The 24,764-nt window shown below is 41.8% G+C and overlaps 1 protein-coding gene across 2 annotated transcripts in view; it reads left to right on the forward strand.

Annotated features, from left to right (window-relative positions):
- The window catches only part of prkg1b (protein kinase cGMP-dependent 1b), a 282,644-nt gene that overhangs the window by 81,840 nt on the left and 176,040 nt on the right, over positions 1–24,764 (forward strand). For both annotated transcript variants that reach the window (XM_051673736.1, XM_051673735.1), the window contains exon 3: positions 24,574–24,687. In XM_051673736.1, the coding sequence (XP_051529696.1) occupies positions 24,574–24,687 (114 nt within the window). The remainder of the gene's footprint in view (positions 1–24,573; positions 24,688–24,764) is intronic.

A 24,764-nucleotide genomic window follows, 5' to 3' on the forward strand; every position in this document is an offset into this window, starting at 1 on the left:
GGGAGGTCTTGGTCAGGAAAAAGAGAGGCTCAGTTTTGCAAAGAATTTACCCTGTGTTGATATCCACATTCAGTTAAATTAATCTACTCTAATTAAATACAGGCTGAGAAAGAGAGCAGGATATAAAATGTGGAGTTGTGCATGACTGTGGAAGGAAAGGCATGTGCTTTAATGAAGGCATCTAGCAGATGTTATCTGGTAGATATAGAAAAACAATTGGCCAAGTACAGAGCTGTGGGGGACTCATTTAAGAGGGAGTCTAAATATTTAGTATACAAACAAGGAACACACAGATTCAGAGAGGACAGTGTGTAGGTCAGTAATAGATCTTAACAATAAATAACAATAATTGCTGTATAATTGAGGGGAAAAAATGCTCTATCACAATTCATTAACCCTTACATGCATGGATGTCTCACCAAACATTCTTACATACATCAGATCTTTAGGGACCTGGCACATATATGACCTGCTCTATAATTTTGAGTCACATTGACCCAGAGTTATTTTTTATTTTATTTATGCACTACAGTAAAACAGAAGGTCTCAGTTTTCTAATTTGTATGTTTCTATCCCAGATTGTTGCCAATATATTATCATTTACTGTAAAGGCAGGCTGTCATAAAACCTTTTTTTATGAAGAAAATGGCCTCTAAAGACTCCAAACTATTCACAGACATTATTTGAAGAGAGGAGCTTACACTATATGCAGCGAAACAACAACAACAACAACATCAACAGTTAGAATTTTTGACAATATTTACACAAGTTGAAAACGGAGACATTGTTTTTTTTTTAAACAATAGAAAACCTATGCAACTTATGACTCATTTCACAAATAGATCCACATAATGCCCAGATAGTGTCAAATTTGCAAGCATTTACAAGAAATTTTATAAGATGCAACTATCTGGCAAACACATATTGAGCTACACATAACACAGAAGCAAGACATAAGATACACATACTGTATATTTTATCAGGCACTTAAGTCTAAATAGACGTACATCTTGCATGCTCCCAAATGAAAATAGCCATACCATACCGTTCATGTGTTGCACTTGCTATAGTTTACTTCCACATTGCTTCTTCATTAAATAGCAATGTTAGATGTTAACCAAGTCGATCACTGAAACAACAGTGTAACAAAGTAACAGAGTAACAAATTGCATTTTCAGTGTATTGCAAACCATTCCCGAACAATGTGTGTGGTGTGGCAGGGCGCATTATCCTGCTGAAAGAGGCCACTGCCATCAGGGAATACCATTGCCATGAAGGAGTGTACCTGGTCGGCAGCAATTGACATCCACATGAATGGTCGGACCAAGGGTTTCCCAGCAGAACATTGCCCTGAGCATCACACTAACTCCACCAGCTTGTCATCTTCCCACAGTGCATTGTGGTGCCATCACTTCCCCAGGTAAACGGCACACACATACAAAGCCATCCACATGATGTAAAAGAAAATGGGACTCATCGGACCAGGAGACCTTCTTCCACTGCTCCAAGGTACAGTTCAAACACCCGAGTGCCCATTGTTGGCACTTTTGACGGTGGACAGGGGACATCATAGGCACTCTGACCGATCTGTGGCTATGCAGTCCCATACGCAGCAGGGTGCGATGCACTGTGTGTTGTGACACATTCCTCCCGTAACCATCATTAACATTTTCTGTGACTTGTGCCACAGTAGTCCTTCTGTCGGTTCGGACAAGACGGGATAGCCTCCGTTGCCCTCGCGCATCGATGAGCCTTGGGCGCCCAACACCCTGTCGCCGGTTTGTCCCTCCTCGAACCACTGTCAGTAAGTACTCACCACTGCTGACTGGGAGCACCCCACAAGCCTTGCAGTTTCAGAGATGCTCTGACCCAGTCATCTGGCCATAACAATTTGGCCCTTGTCAAAGTCGTTCAGGTCTTTACTCCTGCCCATTTCTCCTGCATTCATCATGTTGACTACGAAACCTGATTGTTCGCTTACCATATAATTTACCCAGACCTCGACATGTGGCCTTGTCAGGAAATGTTCAACGTTATTCACTTCACCTGTGACTGGTCATAATGTTTTGGCTCATCAGTGTATATCCCAGGTCACTAAAGACCCTAGGCCTGCATTTAAGGGTAAAGAAAATAAATTAAAAAAATCAAAGCCAAAGGTTGATATCAGAAATGACTTTAAATAAATAGTTATCTCTGCCATCATTTACTCAGAATCATGTCATTCTAAACCTGTATGATGTCCACAGAAGACAAAAGGAGAATCCTGACACAGCTTTGACAATGACAGTGCAAAGTGACCACATCTGTCAAGCTCCAAAAAAGATAAAAAAACACCATAAGAGAATAAGGCTCAGATTGTCAATGATTATGACACGGCTCTCTGGAATACTCAATTCTGATTGGTCAATGCCGCCATCCAGCAGTCAGATATTGCTCTGTAACAACCACTCATCTGGGGATTTAGACATATCAGACCACTCATCCGGGTTCTGCGAGCTGTCTCTCCTGCTTCTTGGTTTACTCTGCGATCTCTACATGTCAGCTAATAAAATAATTTAAACTCAGATCAATGTTTGATGTGCATTTATTTATTTGTCAAGTAGTCTTGTAATAAGCTGAATATTGAGGAGTCAGACAGTAATTTTTACAAAATAAACACCATCAGAACTCAGATGCAAACCGGAGGTTGATTTCAGCTGATTTCAGGATGTTCAGCAATTTCTTTTTTTCTCACATAATTACACAATTTCAGCACAAATCAATGTTTCATGGCCATTTATTTGGTTATTTGTTTAGTAGCCGTGTAATAAGCGGGATAATGTATAGTCAGCCTCCGCTTCGAATGTGAGGGTTAGTAAACAATAACATAATTTTCATATTTTGGGTGAACTAAAAAGTTGATCTTTAACTTTTTTTTCTTTTTTTTTAAACAGTTGTTAGGGGGATACTGAACTAGACATCCTTTAAATGTGTCCGGTACAAAGCCTGCATAAAATAACCTTTTTGACCACATTAAAAATGTCTATGTATTTTGTTAGATCAGAGAGTTTTTGAATAGGACAGTTTCTCCAGCTCAGCCACATCTTTTATATTGATAATTTCCCTTCCACACTGAAAAGGCCTGTGTCCTGCCCTAGATGCAAATGGCAAATGCAAAACATGGCTTTTGGTTACTCACCTTATCCACAAGTTCATGCATCTTCTGTTTCTCTGCAGAACCCCAGTGCTAAAAGCATTGTGAGGATGTGTGTTTGATTCAGATGGGGTTTATATATGGTGTAGACCCACATTTACAAGAGAAATAGTGAGCAGAAAAGAGATGCAACATATGTGATGCAGACACAGAGGCACTTTAAAGTTAGAGGCTCTGCAATGGGACTCCTACACAAACCATCAGTGGTGCCACAGGTCAGACAGAGGGAGAAGTCGCTAAACAGTTGGATCACTTTTGTGCACCATAACCTGTGTCTTATTTATGAAATACCCTTAATCCAGTTTAACCAGGTGCTAAATGCACTAAAATAGCACTGAGAATATTTAAATAAAGTCAATGTCTTTCTTTTCAGTGCAAACATGACCCGATTCAGGTGCCTCCATCACAGTGGTGGAGAAATGCTGTACAGTCCCAGTAAAGTATGTAATTTCATGGGGGCCTGCTGCATCCTTCAGAACCTAGCACTCAGAACCGGCTCAATCAAGAAATGTGGCATGCAGATTGCGTTTAGCACTAATTTTGTTGCCGCGTTTGTGCCATTACCTGATTAGCATAATTCCTTCAGTGAATCAAGTGCTTAAACAATGCGGACAGCATCACACATCAGTGGATGCAGTTCATTCTTAGTGAATTCCCCTGAGAATGTCTGAAATTACCTCACTGTCTCTGTGAATTACATGGTTTATCTGCACAAACAAACATAGTGCTAGACTTTGTCAGGGCCGTGAATGATCATAAACAGTCTGTGCCTACGGAACTACAAAGATTTCTATAGAATTGGAACACTAGCCATTCAAAAACTTCTACACATCCCATGCTAATTGCTTATTAGTTCATTAAATATTTGGACTAATTTCATGCTAATTTACACTTTCAAATGGCAATAAGAGTGTAGTACTCTTATCTCCATTTAACACATTTTACAGTGTTTAAATACATTCCACAGAGTCTGCAGAAAAAAATCAGATTGCCAAATTTACTATCAGGTTGCCCAACTACAACGCAACTCCTTGGAGTTGGGATGAACACATTTTTGTCAGTTCGCTGGGACACACAATCATGTTTAAAGGAGTATTCCGTGTTCAGTACAAGTTAAGCTCAATTGACAGCATTAGTGGCATAATATTTATTACCAAAAAAAATTATTTTGGCTCATCCCTCCTTTTCTTTAAAAAAAAGCAAAAATCGGGGTTACAACGAGGCACTTGCAATGGGAGTGAATGGGAGCCAATTTTTGAAAGTTAAAATGCTCACTGTTTCAAAAGTATAGCCACAAGACATAAACAATATGAGTGTAAACATGAGTTTAGTGTGATAAAATCACTTACTAACCTTTTCTGTATAAAGTTATAGCCAATTTTACTACTTTGTTGCCATGACGATGTAATGTCATCATACCCTAAAACTGTAAAATGACTATTAAAAATGGTAATTTAAACTTTACATCTCAAATAATACATGATTTTTAAGCAAATAATTAATGAAAGTGCTTTTATAAAATTATAAGCTTCACATTTCTGCCTTTATACCCTCCATAAACTGGCCCATTCATTTCCATTTTAAGGGCCTCACTGTAACCTCTTTAATCAAAAGGAGGGATGAGTCGAAAATAGTTTTTTGCAGTAATCAACATCATGCCATCACACCTAGTAACAGGGAAACGTCACGGTTACTTTCGTAAACTCCGTTCCCTGATGGAGGGAATGAAACATTGTGTCGATGTAGTGACACTAGGGGTCACCCTTGGGAGCCCCAAACACCTCTGCTTTTTTGAAAAAAGGCCAATGAGAATTGGCGAGTGGAATTTGCATGCCACTACCCCGGACATACAGGTATAAAAGGAGCTGGTATGCAACCACTCATTCAGGTTTTGTGCTGAGGAGCCGAGACCAGGTCCCGGCCATTTCAGCGGGTAGTTCAGCGTTGTGGCAAGAGGGACACAATGTCTCGTTCCCTCCATCAGGGAACGGAGGTTACGAAAGTAACCATTACGTTCCCTATCTGTCACTCACTCGACGTTGTGTCGATGTAGTGACACTAGGGGTCCCTATACAAAACTACAACTATCTGAACTGTGTTACGTGAACTGGCGGTGTGTGACGGGCAGACCGCTGTGTGTCTCGTAGCCAGCGCACCAGGCCGTCACGTAACCTCCCCCAACGCTCTTATGAGCGTCGAACAGTCCTACAGGAACAAGTCGAATGCCCAACAATAGGGACAGGCTAGCCCAGCCAAGTCCTCTTTTCCTCTCTTTTCTCCCAAAAAGAGTGGAATTTGTCAACTGACTGGGAGCCATAAGTTTCTAGGTCGGGGGGTGTCCCTCCCAAGGGGAAGACACCGCGGAGACCACACCCCACTCAAAAGGGGGGGGGTATTCTGAGTGGAATATGTCACATGGTCTTACCGAGTCTTGTCAGAAGTATGTCATGTGGAGAGGTCCCATGGTAGGTTCTACCCAAAGGGGGAGGAGTTTCTACAGGGCATGACCACCGGGGGCAGAGGGGTCTCTGCCCAAGGAAGATGCAGTTTACTGACAGGGAAACAATTTTGCAGAAAATATCACATGGAGTCGCCTTGGGGGAACCAGCACATGTGGAGCACCTACCTCAGTACAGGGTCTCATTAGCGCACGTACTGGCCCGGCAGCGAGTTTCTCCGCCTGAGGGGAAAGGCGCTATGTGCAAGCCGTACACCTGGCCAGCTGTCCCGGGACTTACCTGCTCATGCCTGCCAATACACGGGATGAGACAGGCTCAACCCGGAGATTGTAGAACCTTGCAAAGGTGTTGGGTGCTGCCCAGCCCGCTGCTCTGCAGATGTCTGCCTAAGAGGCACCACTGGCCAGGGCCCAGGAGGCTGCCACACTCCTGGTAGAGTGGGCTTGTAACCCCACAGGGGGTGGCACGTCCTGAGCCTGATATGCCATCGTGATGAAGTTAATGACCCAGTGGGCGATCCTCTGTTTGGAGACAGCTCTTCCTTTCCGCTGTCCACCAAAGCAGACAAAGAGCTGCTCGAAGCTTCTAAAGCTCTACATGTGATCCATATAGATGCGTAAAGCTTGCACCGGACACAGCAACGGCAAGGCTGGGTCTGCCTCCTCCTGTTCACCACCTGATCCCTAAAAGTGGTCGTGGGAACCTTGGGCACATAGCCTGGTCGGGGTCTCAGGATCACATGAGAGTAACCCGGACCGAACTCCAGGCACGATTCACTGACAGAGAATGCCTATAGGTCCCCTACCCTATTGATGGAAGTGATCGCAGTCAAGAAAGCAGTCTTCAAAGAGAGTACCTTAAGCTCAGCTGACTCCAAGGGCTCAAAGGGAGCTCCCTGTAGACCCAAAAGGACTATGGAGAGGTCCCACGAGGGGACGAGGTGTGGTCTGGAGGGATTCAACCTCCTAGTGCCTCTCAGGTACCTGATGATCAAGTCGTGCTTCCTCATGTACTTACCATCTACTGCATCGTGATGAGCCGAAATAGTGGCTACATTCACCTTCAGGGTGGAGGGGGACAGCCGCCCCTCCAGCCTCTCCTGCAGGAAGGAAAGCACTGATCCAACTGCGCATCTCTGGGGGTCTTCGCGTCGGGAAGAACACCACTTAGCGAACAGATGCCACTTCAAGGCATACAGGCACCTCATAGAGGGCACCCTAGCCTGAGTGATTGTGTCTGCCACTGCGGGTGGTAGGCCACTTAGGTCTTCCACATCCCATCCAGGGGCCAGACATGGAGATTCCAGAGGTCTGGTCATGGGTGCCATATGGTGCCCCATCCCTGAGAAAGAAGGTCCTTTCTCTGTCGCAAGGAGCGTGAGATCCGAGAACCATGTCTGGGTGAGCCAGTAGGTTGCTACTAGGATGACCTGCTACTCGTCCTTCCTGACCTTGCACAGAGTCTGTGCAAGTAGGCTCACAGGGGGAAATGCATATTTGCATAGTCCAGGGGGCCAGCTGTTTACCAATGCATCTATACCGAGGGGTGCTTCAGTCAGGGCGTACCAAAGCAGGCAGTGGGAGGATTCCTGGGAAGCAAACAGGTCTACCTGTGCTCGTCCGAATCGACTCCAAATCAGCTGGACCACCTGAGGGTGGAGTCTCCACTCTCCCCTGAGGGTAACCTGACGTGACAGCGTGTCCGCTGCGTTGTCGAGGTCATCCGGGATGTGAGTGGCTCGTAGTGACTTGAGGCGCTGCTGACTCCAGAGGAGGATATGGTGGGCAAATTGTGACATGCAACGGGAGCGTAGACCGCCTTGATGGTTGATGTACACTACTGTCACTGTGTTGTCCGACCAGGCCAACACTTGCTTGCCCTGGATCCACAGCCAGAACCTCTGCAGGGCGAGTAGTACTGCCAACAACTCTAGACAGTTGATGTGCCAATACAGCCGCTGGCCAGTCCAGGAGCCGGCGGCTGTGTGCCCATTGCATATGCCACCCCAGCCCATCTTGGAGGCATCTTTTGTAACCATGACGCACCTGGAGACTTGCTCTAGTGGAACCCCTGTCCGTAGAAATGCAAGGTCGGTCCAGGGACTGAAGAGGTGGCGACAGATCGGTGTGATGGCCACGCAATGTGTCCCGCCATGCCAATCTCGGGACTCACGTCTGAAGCCAGTGCTGAAGCGATCTCATATGCATCAACCCGAGCGGTGTGGCCGCCACTGAGGATGCCATATGGCCCAGAAGCCTTTGAAAAGATTTCAGTGGAACCGCTGTCCTCCGTCTGAACGCCTTCAGACAGTTCAGCACTGACTGTGCACGCTCGTTCATGAGGCGCGCTATCATTGAGTCTGGAATAACATTTCCCGACGGCTCTTCGGTATCAACAACTGAGTTTTATCCTCTTTTGTCTGAGCGTCCTGCGTCACTCGATACAACCAATCATTTGTAGTAGAAAAGTATGGATATGCGAGTGCAATGTCTGTCTGGAGGCATTGAGCATCAATCATTTTCACTTGATCAAAGGCGTGCCGAAGGGTCTTGTCTCGCGTCTGCTCCAGAGGGAAATCCCCAGCAGGGAAACCTCTAAGGGCTGGGGAATCCGGGACTTCCCCCTCCCTTACATCATCCTGATGTGGAACTGACACAGACGGCCCCGGCTCCGCCTCCTCTGCAGCGAATCACAAACCACACACCGAGACACTTTTGTGCAGGACCCATCCACACATTATCTCCCCAATAACGACTGAAATTCTGGCCAATTCATACCCAAAATCAGCGTATGGGTGAAGCAAGGACTATCCGCCACCTCTATCCTATATTTTTGCCCCTGAACAGGCACTAAGAGTTATTCGTGAACGTCCCCATGCACACACCTCTCCTTCACCCTACGGCTTCCCGCAGCACCAGCACACTGACCCGGACTTTCCCCCCCATACCTGTGGCTACAAATTCTCCAACCTGGCAAGAAAGGGAAGGAGACACAGAAGGTGGGTTAGAGGTGCCCGGAACCCCTGAGCCCATGGAGTGAAACCCCCATCTCCGGGGTGCAGGGGTGGGAACAGGGCGAGGTAGGGGAGGGGAAGAGACAGCAGGAGAAGAGACAGAAAGAAAAAGCTTGGCCGTCTCCTGGATATACCATCAAGTGGTCCTCATCCAGGTGGACTGCATCATCCAGTGATGTCGGGTGGTGGCACTGGACCCACTCCGTGGTCCTTTTGGGCAGCCGGTCGGCGAACTGTTCCAGCACCACCAAGTTGATGATTCTCCCGGCGTCATGGCCCCCCGCTAGCAACCACCTCCAGCAGGCATCCCAGAGCTACTGGACGAAAGTGAATGGGTGGCTGAATTCCCAGTAGGTCAGCGCCTAAATGCGCTGACGATGTTGCTCGTGGTTTCGGCAGACCCGCTGTAGGATGGCCCACTTTAGATCCGGGTACTACAGCAAGTTAGCCACCGGCAGTTGTTGGGCCGCGAGCTGAGCCTCCCCTGACAAAAGCAGCAACAGGTGGACCACCCATTGCGTCTGGGGCCAGCCCGATCCTGCAGCGGCCCACTGGAACAGCTCAATGAAAGCTTCGGTGTTGTCCTGGGAACCCATCTTGGCCAGGGTGATCTGAGATGGGGGTCCCACGGCCAGTGTCGCTTCTGGAATACCACGCAGAAGCAAGCTCTGGAACACCTGCCAGTCCTCTGCCTGGGCTTGTAGGAGCACCTCGAAACATTGCTCCTGTTCTGCTCAAAGCACCAGGAGGGCCTAGTGTTGTGTCTTGTGGATACCAGCGAGGGTCTTGATGATGTCCACCAACGGCGGGGACTCCATGAGGACGTATCTCCCTCAATCCTGGGTTTCGGCACTAATGTTATGAGGTTCAGGAATGAGGAAGCAGGAGACGGTGATTCCAACTCGAATGTCACTCTTTAATTCACAAAAATAAACACGTTCGCACAACGGTGAAGCTTCAATTCACAGACTCAAAAAGTTGCAGCACGGCAGCAGCCATCACACGAGCAGCTTCTCAGCTGGGCTCTCTCTCTCGACTGCCACTGTCTCTCTTTAAAAGCCCCAATCAATCCTCACTGAAACACAAGACAGGCGTTAAGCACAGGTGGAAATCATTCACCACTCATCTCCCCTGCTTCACTCTCAACAGCAAGGTGCTCGGCCACACCTCCGCCTCTGCCTCCACATTCATGTACTCAAGGACTGAAAGCAACAGATGAAGAAATTAAATACCTTTAAAAATAAATAAACTTACAATAAACTTGTCTCTAAAGAGCGAGTCTCTGGGAGTCATTTAACCAGATTTATAGTGGTTTTCACCCATGACAACACTCTTTTGGTTATTTTGGAAGAATTATGTTATGATGCACATTTTAAGTGTCCCCCTGCATTTGTCCTTGAATAAAAGATCTAAAGGTAGGAGGATAATAGTTTCAGTCATGTTAATTGAGGGAGTGAGTGAAAGGAATTGGCCTCCAACCAGTGTATTGATTAACACACAGAATCAAATTCCACTGACTTATTTAAGAGAGGAGAAATGCGTTGCATGCTGTGAAATGAATCCTGAGTGTATCCTGTTCTTTTGAGAATTACGTTGAAAGATCACAGCCATCTGATATAGACCCCCAGATGGAAACCTGATGATGCTTATCCTCAAAAGACCTTTAGCCCACTCCGAAATGAATAACGCTAGCTTTAATAAAAGCACCAGTTTTAATATATAGACCTCTACGCATTTGTTAGCCCAGGTGTCATTCTCAATAAGCAGAGCTCACCTCAAACGGTCTTTTCTTCAAAACCACTTCTCCTCACCCTGCTTTAAAGATGATGACTCACATTGTTTACAGAAGATTGCATACCCATTTACTAGGGCTGTCAGTGTGATGGTAGAAATGACTGAACTGGTAGAGATTTTGCTGTTCCTTTGATACCATGGTAGATATAATTTGGACAGCTCTTAGTGGGCAGAAGTGCTTTACGTTATTTGCATGTTGGAGGGACAAAAACATATAGAGTAATGTGAAAATACAGAACAGGATGCGTCCCAAAAGATGAAAAACACCCCGGTATAGTGACGGGGACACCATACTGTAAAAAAGGCACTGTCTTTCGGATGAGATGTTAAACCGAAGTCCTGACTCTCTGTGGTCATTGAAAAATCCCAGGGCACTAAATTGCCACCAATAGCTGGTGTGTGGTGAGCATACTGGTGCACTATGGTTGCCATTCCATCATCCAGGTGGATGCTGCACACATGTGATGGTTGAGAACCCAGTGTTCACAGTGTAAAGCGCTTTGAGTGTACTGTCAGAAAAGCACTATATATGTGGGACATTCATTCATTCATTCAATTTTGAGTTAGAACTATCAGTTTCATTTATTTTACCATTTTTTTTATTTTTTTTATTTATTTTTTTATACTCAAGTGTTACATTACGTGAAGCTGTTTTAACACTGTTGCCAGATTTATCCTTCATTTGCTTATGAATAATCTTATCTTTTGATTTGCTTCCATCAGGTAGCAAAATAAAAATTAATCAAATTAGATTAAGTAAAATTTATTTGTAAATGATTACATTCCCTGGATTATCCATAGGCATTGCCATGTAGTTATTACTAGTGCTGTGTAGTAACAGATTATGTAATCTGTATTACATAATCAGATTACAGGAATTGAGTACTTCAAAATTGGATTATATTACATTATGTAATGTGTAAAATCAGATTACAGTTACTTTATATAGATTACATGATTATATTTTTGATTTCATTAACAATCAGGCAATGGCAATAACTAGTGCATTATTTATTGATTATGCTCCTAAACGATAAAAGAGTGATTTGAGTCAAAGCCTGCAATATGTGTGACAGGTCTAGCCAGCTAGCAGTACATACATTGTAACACAAATAACACAAATAAAGGTGCTACAGCAACCATGCGTTTTATTCACTTTCACACAAATCATGAACACAACGGCTGATTATGACTTTATAAACACTTATTTTTCGCACTATTACTCACACACTGCTATTTTATCATGTTGAATTTACTACAGTGCATTATTTGAAAAACGACACATTTTAATGCTTGTATTACAGAGCCCTGCTTTTTCATTTCACATTTGCTTTTAGGACACTATTGGTTAGGTTTAGGTTAACGTTTTAGGTTAGGGAGGTATGTTTTACTTATTAAAACTTCATCTAATTCAAACTTCATCTAATATACACCTTAACCCTAGAATGCAAAAAGGGGGTCAAATTGGCCCGAAGGGGTCTGATGTTTGAAGATTTAATCAATAAAAAATATTTATTTTCTTGATCTTCCATGAAAGCAATCTTGTTTGTGACCCTCACCGATGTCATTTTCATATTTATTGGTAATAGTTTCTGAAAAAAAAAAAAAAAAAAAAAAAAAAAAAAATTTCTATCACAACCCCAAGACTGAATAAAGGGGGTCAAAATGGCTGATATACATTTCCTATGGAAGTTTTTTCAACTTTTTAAAATGTATGACAGAAACATTTTGAAGCACTGAAATTCAGATATTCTAAATCAGCTAGCAAGCAAACCATTAGCAAGTTAACTATTAGAAAAATATGATGAATATACTGCAGAGGAGACTTTGGAAATGTTCAGTGAGACACTAATAATGATTTTGGAGTCAAAATCAGAGTACGTGTTGTGCTGGAGATGACTGTCATTGTGAGAAAGTATTGTGTAGTTTTTGGTGTTTTAATGAGAAGCAGATGAGGTTTAGAACATTCCAGTGGAGAAAGCTGTCTGCACTATTAGATGTTTTGAATGTGTTTTTGATAAAGGCTCAATAATCGGTTCAGGAAAAGTTGCAATTATTTTAAACAATACTGAATTTTATCTTTTAATTTTAAAACATTAAAAGTGAATAAATAAACATGAATTAAACATTAACACAGTTGTGAATGATTTAATTCGTAAATTACTGAAGATAAAGATATAAACAGGATATCTTTTCTTGGAAGAAATCTATTGAAACCAATAGAGGACATTTTGACCCTCTTTATGCATTCATGCAGGTTTTTTTGGGTCATGCATTCTAGGGTTAAAAGTCTGATTACGACACCATTTCACTTACTTTTGGCACCCCCGCTGGACATTTTGTTGGGAAACTGCAGCAAAACGAGTAATGAAGCAGGTAATTTCGTTTTGCAAAGATGTTGCCACGGTCACTTAATGTTTATGAGATAAGGCTGTAATCTCCACATCCAATTTTATAAAGCACTCTGAGGTTCTGTTTATACTGTATGTTTATATATATATATATATATTATTATATACTGTATGTGGTATTAATGTTTAATGAAAGGAGTTTAATACTTTGGTTTAATAATTTGGTACTTAATTTAAAATTAATGATTAGATTTTCATCAAAATAGACAAAGAGTAAACCAAAAGTAATCCCAAAGTAATCAGATTATATTACCTAAAAGTATAGTCTAAAAGATTACATTACTGATTGCAATTTAAGTCATGTAATTACTATTGGATTACATTTCAAAAGTAATCTATCCAGCACTGTTTATTACAATATAAACCATTTTTAAATAGAATTTCATGCCAAAGTAACAATATTGTAATATGTCCCATTACAATTATATGAAATTACTCATAACATGATATAAGATTATGATCCTACTGCCCACCCCTACCAATTACTGATAAGTGGCACCAGCTGTAATGTACATAAACTCACTTTATTAAGATGTGAGCATCAAGAAGGGTACATCTATCATAGCACTACATTCAGAAGATACCCTGTGTTATTTTTGCATGCATGCATGCATCGATTGTTCATCACTCTATTTACAAGCCCTAAAGCATACTTCATTTTATTTCTTTGTTACAGGTTATTTCCCTTGGTTGTGGATGCAGGCATTGATAATTGAGTCGTACCACACAGCAGTACAGCACAAGTCAGTACGACCTGCCCGAAAAAAGACAGACAGTCACAGCTCCATGATAAAAACCTCCTTCTTTTATGTCTAGTCCATTCCTCATATTGTCCTATTAAGATAAATCTGTCAGAACATGATGGAAATGTAATACAACATTATGCCAGAAACAGCAACGATGTTTTACTGTGATGCAGGTGTCACAGTGCACTCCAAACTTGTGACTTTTTGATATGTAAAAAATTAGAATACTTCAGACCCGACTTTGACTTTTAAATAACTTTGTGAAATTGACTCATACAAAAAGACTTCCAGGTTGTCCAAGCTGTTTATATGGACAAGCATCATGTTAAATGTATCCTGTTATTACTTGAAAACAATAAGAAACTTGATTCTGGTTGATCAGTGATGTTCTTTAGTGGTCAAATGTTCTCCAATTATGAAAATTATGAAAATTGTCTTTAGCAACACTGTATAACTGACTGCTCATCTGGGCAATCTATGTTTCCTACATGTTTTCTTTCTTTCTTATCACTCCACTGTTTCCACAAGAAACTTGTTTTCCATCAAGCTACTAAATCATGAGTTGTTTGAAAGCAATGAAAACAGATTTGCAGGGGGAAAAAACAAAACAGCAACAACAGCAAAAATACATATATTTAAAAAAAAAAACAAAAAAACAACAGGGACCCTGTTAACTTGGCCAATCCCATTAAATGGACAGATTAATTTATAAACCATGTCTCAGGACAATTAACATCATATTTTTTATTTTATTATTAAGATGCCGATTGAACCTTTTCAGTGTCAAGATGCCTTTTTCCTGGACTCAAGATGGTGCCGAGTATGGCTGCTGCATTGCGAGCTCCGACACAAAATAGTAGTGTTTTGTTTCTTTTGTTCACAATTCTTATGTTTTTGTCTTGGATGTTGTCTGCCTTATTGTCTATGACAGACAAACACTTTTGGACATTGGTTCAGCAATTTCACACCATAAACCAGACTTCAAATTCCTTAATGCCAACCCGCTGTTTACAAACACGCAAGCGGAGCCCTTTGTCTGGGCTGCCTGGCCGCGGAAACGCAAAAGGAAAAGGGGAAACAGAGCCGGTGTTCTCATCAGAGTAAGACACCGCGCAAATCGACCCCCGCTACCCACTATTCTACTGGCAAATGTTCAGTCTCTGGATAACAAGCTCTGCGAGCTGAAAGCGCGGATCTCTTTCCAACGAGAGACGAGGGACTGCTGCATTATCTGCCTTACGGAAACTTGGATGTCTGCGGAGATTCCAGACTCAGCCATTGAACCCGCGGGGTTCTCCGTGCACCGAGCGGACAGAGCGTAAGACCTCTCAGGTAAAAGCAGAGGTGGTGGTGTATGTTTTATGATCAACAAATCCTGGTGTGATCAGAGGAACGTACATTCTATCAAGTCTTTCTGCTCTCCTGATCTGGAATTTCTCATGCTTCTGTGTCGACCATTCTGGCTACCGAGGGAATTCACAGCGGTGTCGGGCTTTACTGGTTGTTTAGATCAGTGTTACTATCAGAAATAATTAATAATTATTTCTGTAGTTATTAATCAATATTTAAATTAATTAATTGGATCTAACTCATTAAAACCTCATATGGGGCTCCAGTAAACGTAGTGTGCTATGTTTAGGAGCAAGTTTGGTTTTTAGCAATAATTAATAATTATCAAAGATAATTATTAATTATTAAAATCAATAGAACATTGATGAGAACATTAATTAAAATTAACACTAGCTTATTGATCATTCAAATTCAATCAAAGATAATTATCAATTATCAAAAATCAATAGAATATTAATAAGGATTAACATTGACATGGCAACACCCCAGAGTTAGGGACTAATAACCAAATAGTAAAACAGTCTCAATATTAGATTGTTTTCTTAGGAAAATCGACATCCTAAGAATATCAATTTTCGGGGGAAAAAAAAACAATGAATGAAGGTTTGAATCCGAGCACTGACATCCCGTCAGCATGACACAGGCGTATGCAAAACAAACCAAAACACTTCTCTTTGTAATATAAACAAAGTTTATTTATGCAGTAATATCAATTAATAATTAATACAATGCAGTCAATAAACTTCCGACTTACAACTACAAACTAAACAGTGATATGATTAGATGTGGAAATAAAAATAATCCTATAACACATAAGGTGTGTGTGTGACAGTGTGTGTCAGTGTGGTTAGTGAGAGAGAGAGAGAGAGACAGAGAGAGAGAGAGAGAGAGAGATTATTAAGTGACAGCCCGAAAACTGAGTTCGCGATAGCTGGAGTTAAAGCAGCCGTGTTCATCACACAGAGATGCGGTTTTACGAGCGTGGCTTGTAAAAGTCCTGCGTTATTTGACTCTAATGGATGAACTCAGCTTCTGTCTCACCCGCGATAGCGAAAATGCACAACAATCCAATTTGGTTGGACCACAATACAGCAAACAAATTCGTGATAATTAATACCCTGAGTATTAATAATGAGCGGACATGGCAATCCGTAAACTGTACAAGCAAAAACCTTGAAACACAAGAATAACACGCTATAATATTCTATCTCTGCCCAGACGTAACCTCTTACTTGAATCGCATGAGGACACAGGTAGAATGTGTTTTCCTCCGTCCTTTAACTTTGACCCGGTTCTTTGAGGCTCGTGTGATGACGGGAGGCCATTTCCTCGCGCTGTCGGCGGGCGGTACGGCTGTTGATTGTCGGCGGGCGGTATGGCTGTTGATTCTCGGCGGGCTGGCGGAGAACTCAGAAATGTTGACTTGATTGAAGATGGAAGAGAAATCTTTAATCTGTTCACTTCTGTAGGCCAACGGATGAAGATGCGAATTGTTAGAGTGTTTGGTTGAACACAGAGTAATTTCAACTCGTCCAGCGAGATGGAGATTGTATGGCTACAGTTTCAAGTTGGACATTACTCCCTTGATGCCACGAGGTTGCACCGGAGAGCAGCAAAAGCTACGTCTTTATTCGGTGAACGAAGTCGCTGGAAGCGAAATCTTTAAGCATTTCAGAATCATTTGAAGTCTTGATGATGTCATGTTTGAGGGACGTTCTGTTGTGTGCCTCATCCAATAGGAGTTGAGCGCTCGATCCTTTAGTGAGCAAGGCTTCATGGATCTGTAATCTGTTTTGGACTCCCTTTGTTTGATTTTGGCGCGATTTCTATCAGTAAAATTTACGACATGGAATGTGTGGGGGCTGAGTTAGGTTTTATGACTGTTAGGCCTGCCTTTGTCTTCTATCTGAATACATGATGCCCAACAGCTGTCATCATCACAGCTGTGTACATCCCGCCACAAGCCGACACAGACCGGGCACTCAAGGAACTGTATGGGATTATAAGTGAGCAGGAAACCGCGCACCCTGAGGCCATGTTCATTGTGACCGGGGACTTTAATAAAGCCAGTTTAAAATCAGTCGCACCAAAATACCACCAGCACATTAGTTTCAACACACGAGGGGACCGGGCTTTGGACCATTGTTACTCTCCCTTCTGGGATGGCTACAAATCCCTCCCCTGCCCACCATTTGGCAAATCAGACCACTCTTCCATTCTGCTTCTGCCCGCTTACAGGCAGAAACTGAAACAGGAAGCACCCACCCTCAGAATGATCCAGTGCTGGTCGGACCAATCAGACTCTACGCTACAAGACTGTTTTGATCACATGGACTGGGAGATGTTCCAGTCCGCCTCTGATGACGACATCGAACTTTACACTGATAGCGTAATGTGTTTCATCAGAAAGTGCGTGGAGGACGTGGTTCCGACCAGAACAATACGGATCTATCCGAACCAGAAACCATGGATAAATAACGATGTTCGCGTGGCACTTAATGTGCGGACCTCCGCTTTTAATTCCGGGAATGCGGAGGAGCATAAACAAGCCAGTAGAACAGCAAAACGCCAGTACAGGAGCAAGATTGAAGGACAGTTTAACACCACCAACTCTAGAAGCGTGTGGCAAGGAATTAACATCATCACGGACTTTAAAGGGAATAAAAACTCCACCATGAACACCGCTGCCTCTCTCCCGGATGAGCTAAATACTTTTTATGCTCGTTTTGAGGGAAATAACACCGCACTTGCGGAGAGAGCTCTCGCGGCCGAAGCTACAGAGGTTAGTTCACTCTCCGTTTCTGTAGCAGATGTAACCCGATCCTTCCGACGGGTGAATATCCGCAAAGCCGCGGGCCCAGGCGGCATTCCGGGCCGCGTCATCAGAGCGTGCTTGAACCAGCTGGCTGGTGTTTTTACGGACATTTTCAACCTTTCCCTCTCTTTGTCTGTAGTCCCTACATGCTTTAAAACATCCACCATTGTGCCTGTTCCAAAGCAATCAAAAATAACTTGCTTAAATGACTGGCGTCCTGTTGCTCTGACCCCCATCATCAGCAAATGCTTGAGAGTCTAATCAGAGATTACATATGCTCTGTGCTGCCTCTCTCTCTTGACCCGTTGCAGTTTGCTTACCGCAACAACCGCTCCACTGATGATGCCATTGCATCTACAATACACACTGCTCTCTCCCACCTGGAAAAAAAGAACACTTATGTGAGAATGCTGTTTGTAGACTACAGCTCAGCATTCAACACCATAGTGCCCTCCAAGCTAGATGAGAAACTCAGGGCTCTGTGCTTAAACAGCTCGCTGTGCAGCTGGATCCTGGACGTCCTGTCAAGCAGACGCCAGGTGGTTAGAATAGGCAGCAACATCTCCTCATCACTGACCCTCAACACTGGAGCCCCACAGGGCTGTGTTCTCAGCCCACTACTGTATTCCCTGTACACACATGACTGTGTGGCAACACATAGCTCCAATGCCATCATTAAGTTTGCTGATGACACGACGGTGGTAGGTCTGATCACTGACAATGATGAAACAGCCTACAGAGAGGAGGTGCACACTCTGACACACTGGTGTCAGGAGCACAACCTCTCCCTCAATGTCAGTAAGACAAAGGAGCTTGTGGTGGACTTCAGAAGAAAAGACAGAGAACACAGTCCCATCACCATCAATGGAGCACCAGTGGAGAGAGTCAGCAGCTTCAAGTTCCTGGGTGTCCACATCACTGAGGAACTCACATGGTCCATCCACACTGAAATCGTTGTGAAGAAGGCTCATCAGTGCCTCTTCTTCCTGAGACGGCTGAGGAAGTTTGGAATGAACCACCACATCCTCGCACGGTTCTACACCTGCACTGTAGAGAGCATCCTGACTGGCTGCATCTCCGCCTGGTACGGCAATAGCACCGCCCACAACCGCAAAGCACTGCAAAGGGTGGTGCGAACTGCCAGACACATCATCGGAGGTGAGCTTCCCTCCCTCCAGGAAATATATACAAGGCGGTGTGTGAAAAAAGCTCAGAGGATCATCAGAGACTCCAGCCACCCGAGCCATGGGCTGTTCTCACTGCTACCATCAGGCAGGCGGTATCGCAGCATCAGGACCCGCATCAGTTGACTCCATGACAGCTTCTTCCCCCAAGCAATCAGACTTCTGAACTCTTGATCTCCCACGATCAAAATACATCAGCACTGCACTTTATTACCCTTACTCTTATATCTCACACCGGACTGTCATAAATTATATTATTATTATATTATATTCTCTCTTAACAACTGACTATCAACCGACAGCCTGAATGTCAATACAGTACAATACTGTACATTCTATATATACTACTATATATACTTTTTTATATATTTTTATTTTTTATTTTTATTGAATAAATTGTATCTATATAGTGCGTATTGTATACTGTACAGTGTATGTTATTATTTGTATATTGTTGAGTGTAATTATGTGTGTATCAGACGTTTAAATTGTGTTGTGTTAATTTGATGTTATTGTATATTGGTATATGTCTCATCACTGTCACGACTGCTATGTTGATCAGAACTGCACCCAAGAATTTCACACACCATTGCACTTGTGTTTATGGCTGTGTGACAATAAAGTGATTTGATTTGATTTGATTTGATTGATTTGAACATGTTAATTCAGTGTAATTAATTGTATAAAAATCACTAATATATAAATAATAATAATTCTAAATAATGATAATAATTAATAATGCCCCTGAGCATATGTAAATTCCTTAATAAGGAATTTTCCTACCACTGGAGCAATTCAAGCTTAAAGGAATGTTCCAGGTTCAAAACAAGTTAAGCTCAATCAACAGCAATTGTGGCATAATGTTGATTACCACAAAAATTTATTTTGACCTAATTTTTTCTTAAAAAATAATTAAAATAAAAGAGCAAAAATCGAGGTTACAGTGAGGCACTTACAATGGAAGTGAATGGGGCCAATTTTTGGATGGTTTAAAAACAGAAATGTGAAGCGTAACATTATATAAAAGCACTTACATTGATTCTTCTTTTAAAACTCATGTATTATTTAAGCTGTAAAGTTGTTTAAATTTTATTTTTACAGTTGTTTTAGGATTTTAGATTTTGTTGACATTACATCGTCATGGCAACGAAGATGTCAAATTGGCTATAACTTTACACAGAAAAGGTAAGTGATTTTATCACACTAAAATCATGTTAACACACATATTGTTTATGTCTTTTGGCTATACTTTTGAAACAGTGAGTATTTTATCATAAAAAAATTGGCCCCCAATCACTTCCATTGTAAGAGCCTCACTGTAACCCAGATTTTTGCTTCTTTTAAAGAAAAGGAGGGATGAGTCTAAATTAATTTTTGTGGTGATAAATATGATGCTACAAATGCTGTCGATTGAGTTTAACTTGTATTGAACATGGAACATCCCTTTAAAGTTCTACCTTCACATTTCATGAGTCACACTCAGCAGGGGGCAGTAAGCACAGTTCCAGCGGAACAGGTAATATGTATTTATATAAATGTATTTATTTGGAGACCTATTTCTGCAAATATTGATATGTGTGAGTAATTGTGATTAATTTAAAAAATGAATTGGCATGTAATGTAATTAATTCGATTAAAACTTTTAATTGATTGACAACCCTAATATTTTTAATTTATTATTTTAGGGATTTCCTGGGTCATTAAACTTAACTAAATAAATGTATACTATCAGGCTATAAATAAATTAAAAGACTATTTTGCTTTTTATAAAATGTATATAGTCATACTGTATGTACTTGGAATGTGGTTTCACATGACAGCAAATAAATCTAGCTTACCATAGATACCCATTTATTTACTATGGGAAACATGATGAGAAATTTCCTATTCATTGGCTATTTTAGATTGAAATAAAATAGAGATTCCATGCTTGGTGTGTGCTGTATTTGCTTGGTCGTTAATTTATATAAACCAAAAGACAAGCCTTGCTGGACTGCGACCCAAGATTTCTGCCACTGTCCAATTCTAAGATTAACTGCAAGGATTTATTGGCAGTTGGTGAACGTGTCATACTAAGCAATCAAAAACTTTCCGTTTTGCCTTACGATAAAATAAAACTCCTAACATTTGTCCCAAATGGCAAAATCATGGCAAAAACTGTGCACCCAGTTTAAGTCAATTCACAAGAAACTTTTTTACACCTTGAATCTCTGACACTCCCTGATTTTCTCTAACTAATTCTCTGAAAGAGAAATAATTCTATGGATATTATTGTTATTTAGGTTAAGAGCTCTGAACGTCAACCTTGTAATCTGAGACCTGAAAACTTGGACTAGAGAATTGACTATGACTTTAAAACAATGACTTGAACCTACTGTATGTCTTCCAACTGTTTGGTTTGTAAATCTAAAACAGAATGTTGAATTATATTTACACATTTTGAGTGAATGGGCTAAATTTAATGGTGGATTTTAAGTGGATGTGTTTTGTTTCATGCTGTTAGGGCTCGTGAGGGCCAGTGGTGCTTCATCAGACAGGCCCCAGGTGGCAGGAGAACAGAGCCACTGCTAACTGATTCTGGGTCAGTTGATTTGGAGCCTGTTTGGATTAGCCTTACTGATAGCGTCACAGCTGCACACTAGCGTACCAAGAAGTATGAGGAAGAAAATTTGCTTTTTTCATGTGGAGAGGACACTCGCTGTTAGTTTTCAGCTGTACACAGTCACATAAGTCACATTTGAACTCCACAGCCTAAACTATTGTTGAATTTCCCATGAGCTAACGTGCAGTCTCTACTGAAAACGGCAGCATAGTTGATCACCAGCATATGTTTTCTTTGGCTTGAGGGTCCCTAGCATGGGATGCTGGTGTGCTGGTGTTTCAATAAAGCATCTTTTTATTTATTTATTTATTTTATCGCCTTTACTCCCCAATTTTGGAATGCCCAATTCCCACTACTTACTAGGTCCTTGTGGTGGCGTGGTTTCTCACCTCAATCTGGGTGATGGAGGACAAGTCTCAGTTGCCTCCGCTTCTGAGACCATCAATCCACGCATCTTATCACGTGGCTTACTGTGCATGACGACGCGGAGACTCACAACATGTGGAGGCTCATGCTAATCTCTGCGATCCACGCACAATTTACCACATGCCCCATTGAGAGCGAGAACCATTTAATCACGACCACAATTATAATAATAATTTTCTTTATTTATCACACATTTGCACATATACAGTGAAATTCTTCTTTTTTTCACATATCCCAGCTAGGCTGGGGTCAGAGTGCAGGGTCAGCCATGATACAGTGCCCCTGGAGCAGATAGGGTCAAGGGCCTTGCTCAAGGGCCCAACAGTGGCATCATGGCGGTGCTGGGGCTTGAACCCCCGACTTTCTGATCAGTAACCCAGAGCCTTAACCACTGAGCTACCACTGCCCCCAAGGAGGTTACCCCAAGTGACTCTACCCTCCCTAGCAACCAGGCCAATTTGGTTGCTTAGGAGACCTGGCTGGAGTCACTCAGCACACCCTCAGTAAAGCTTCTTGAAGATCTTAGCCAGAAAGACTTCTTATGTCAATTAGTATCATCATGCTGCTTCACCAGTAATCCAGCATTACCAGTTGAGTTTTGCTGGTGAACAGCATGGACTTTCAAGCTGGTCTAAGATTGTCTTTTCAGTAGAGGTGTTGTGGCATAACTGAGATGCTACTGACTTAACTTGCCTATATTTCTCTTTGATGCAATATTAGTTCAGCTATTTTCCAAATAATATATATTTTTCAGTGACAAGCTTCTTTTTCCAACATTTAGCAGCGATATCAATGTTGAACGAACTGAGGCAATAATCAAATGCGTTCTCCTAAACAGTTTTCTCTTTCATATGGAGTCTTGGAAAGTCTGATTTATTCTTGTGAATCTATTTGTCCCTATGCATTCAGGTCTTTTTTTATAGCAAAATATTATGTCAAATTCTGCTGTTCATTACTGTTTTTGCCTTATTATTGTGTAGCGTAGTTTTTGTTTTGTTTTTGTTTGTTTTTTTGTATCTGTTTAAGTTTTAGGCTTACATCTTAAGTCTAATGTTTAATTCATTTAAAAACCTTCATTGTTTTTGTGCCAGAAATGTGCAGCTTGTAGTGTAGCTAATTATATTTTCACAGGGTAGCCTTACTGTAGCTTAAATACTTGAAATTATGAGTAACATGTTCAGGGATCAACAGTCAACATGGTCACATGGGAAATTGACATGTTGCTTCCAAATGTTCACGTACCCTGAAATGGATCCCATTCTGCTGAATTAATTACAAGCACCATCACCCATCAGACATTTTTGCATGAATTTAAACTTGATCGCATTTCCCTCTAGTACAACTGATAGTGTGGTGCATGGGCAATCTCAAGACACGGGGTCTGGTCTTGTAGAAACCAGGAAGTAATTGTGTTCACATAATGGTGAGCATGATACTGAGGTTGCATTTTCACTCTAAAATGTAATTTTTACTCCATTGATCATTTGGGTTATGGGGTAGGGTTAGTAAAATATGCATTTATTGACTGAATTTCATAATTTACATCTAAAAATGCAACTCACTTTTGGCGCCACCCTCAGGACATTTCACCCAGAAACTGGAGCTCACGTGTGCCCATACTTTCAACAACACTTCCAGCATCGAGGACAGGGATTTGAATTTCTGTAAGCACTGACCAATCAGGCCAGCCATTGAGATTTGTACTTGCCCTGCCAACATTTTCACTGGTCTTACCTTACAAATTGTATTATTTATTTATTATTTAATTATTAGTAATCTATTTTTATATGAGCCAGAAAAAAATAATAATATTTGAAATGTTATATTTTCTTTACAAAAAAAAAAAAAATAATAAAAAAAAAATTCATGAAGTATATATATAAAATGATTATATATGTATAATTTTAAACCTATTTTTGCTGATGCACTTTTAACAAAACCACATGTATGTTAGCCTGCTAGATATACGTCATTTTGGTGGTGAGTTTAATTTGATTTTTAATCAGAAGAATTTTCATCAACAATATTCAATACATCAAAGGCATAAAAACACATGTACAAGATCACTGAATTTAAATATAGTCACACCGTAGCACTGGACTGATAGGGAAAGTGACAGTTTTGTCACATTGGTCCCGTGCCTGGTCTGCTTTGTTGTTGAGCCCTGTTGTAGCTTGTCAAGCTTAAGCTTCAAAATAATTTCCCAACACCGGAAGGAAGTGACGTAACAGTCCCGGACCCTCTCAGTGTGGTTTCAGTGCATCTCATCTAACACTTTAGAAATAATACTCTACTTATCCTCCTTTCCCCCTTCTGTTTTTTTTTTTTTTCTCTTTTCACTGGACTATTTCTCTCTGTGCCCATTACATTAGAGAGCTCCTACCTTTCCTAATGATTTTACCTCCCCCACTCCCCTCTGAAGCTTCTGTTCATGTCTGCTGGCCTAATGAAATGAGACTTTTATTTGACTGTATTAGGCCAGGCTTGGTCCAATCCAGGCAGCCAGCACGGATGCATTTCCAGGCTGTCGTGCTTACTTTCATGAACAGACTAAAGATTTTCACATCTGATTGCTTTCAGATGGCAAGGTGGAGGTGACCAAGGAGGGCATGAAACTCTGCACAATGGGGCCGTGGAAAGTGTTCGGAGAGCTTGCCATTCTCTACAACTGCACCAGGACTGCAACGGTTCAGAGTGAGTGTGGAAAACAATGCTCCTATATCTGCATGTATAGTATGCATAGGATGTATCTGCAATACACTCAATCTGTT

The sequence above is a fragment of the Myxocyprinus asiaticus genome, chromosome 36 (assembly GCF_019703515.2).
Source record: "Myxocyprinus asiaticus isolate MX2 ecotype Aquarium Trade chromosome 36, UBuf_Myxa_2, whole genome shotgun sequence".
Taxonomy (NCBI): domain Eukaryota; kingdom Metazoa; phylum Chordata; class Actinopteri; order Cypriniformes; family Catostomidae; genus Myxocyprinus; species Myxocyprinus asiaticus.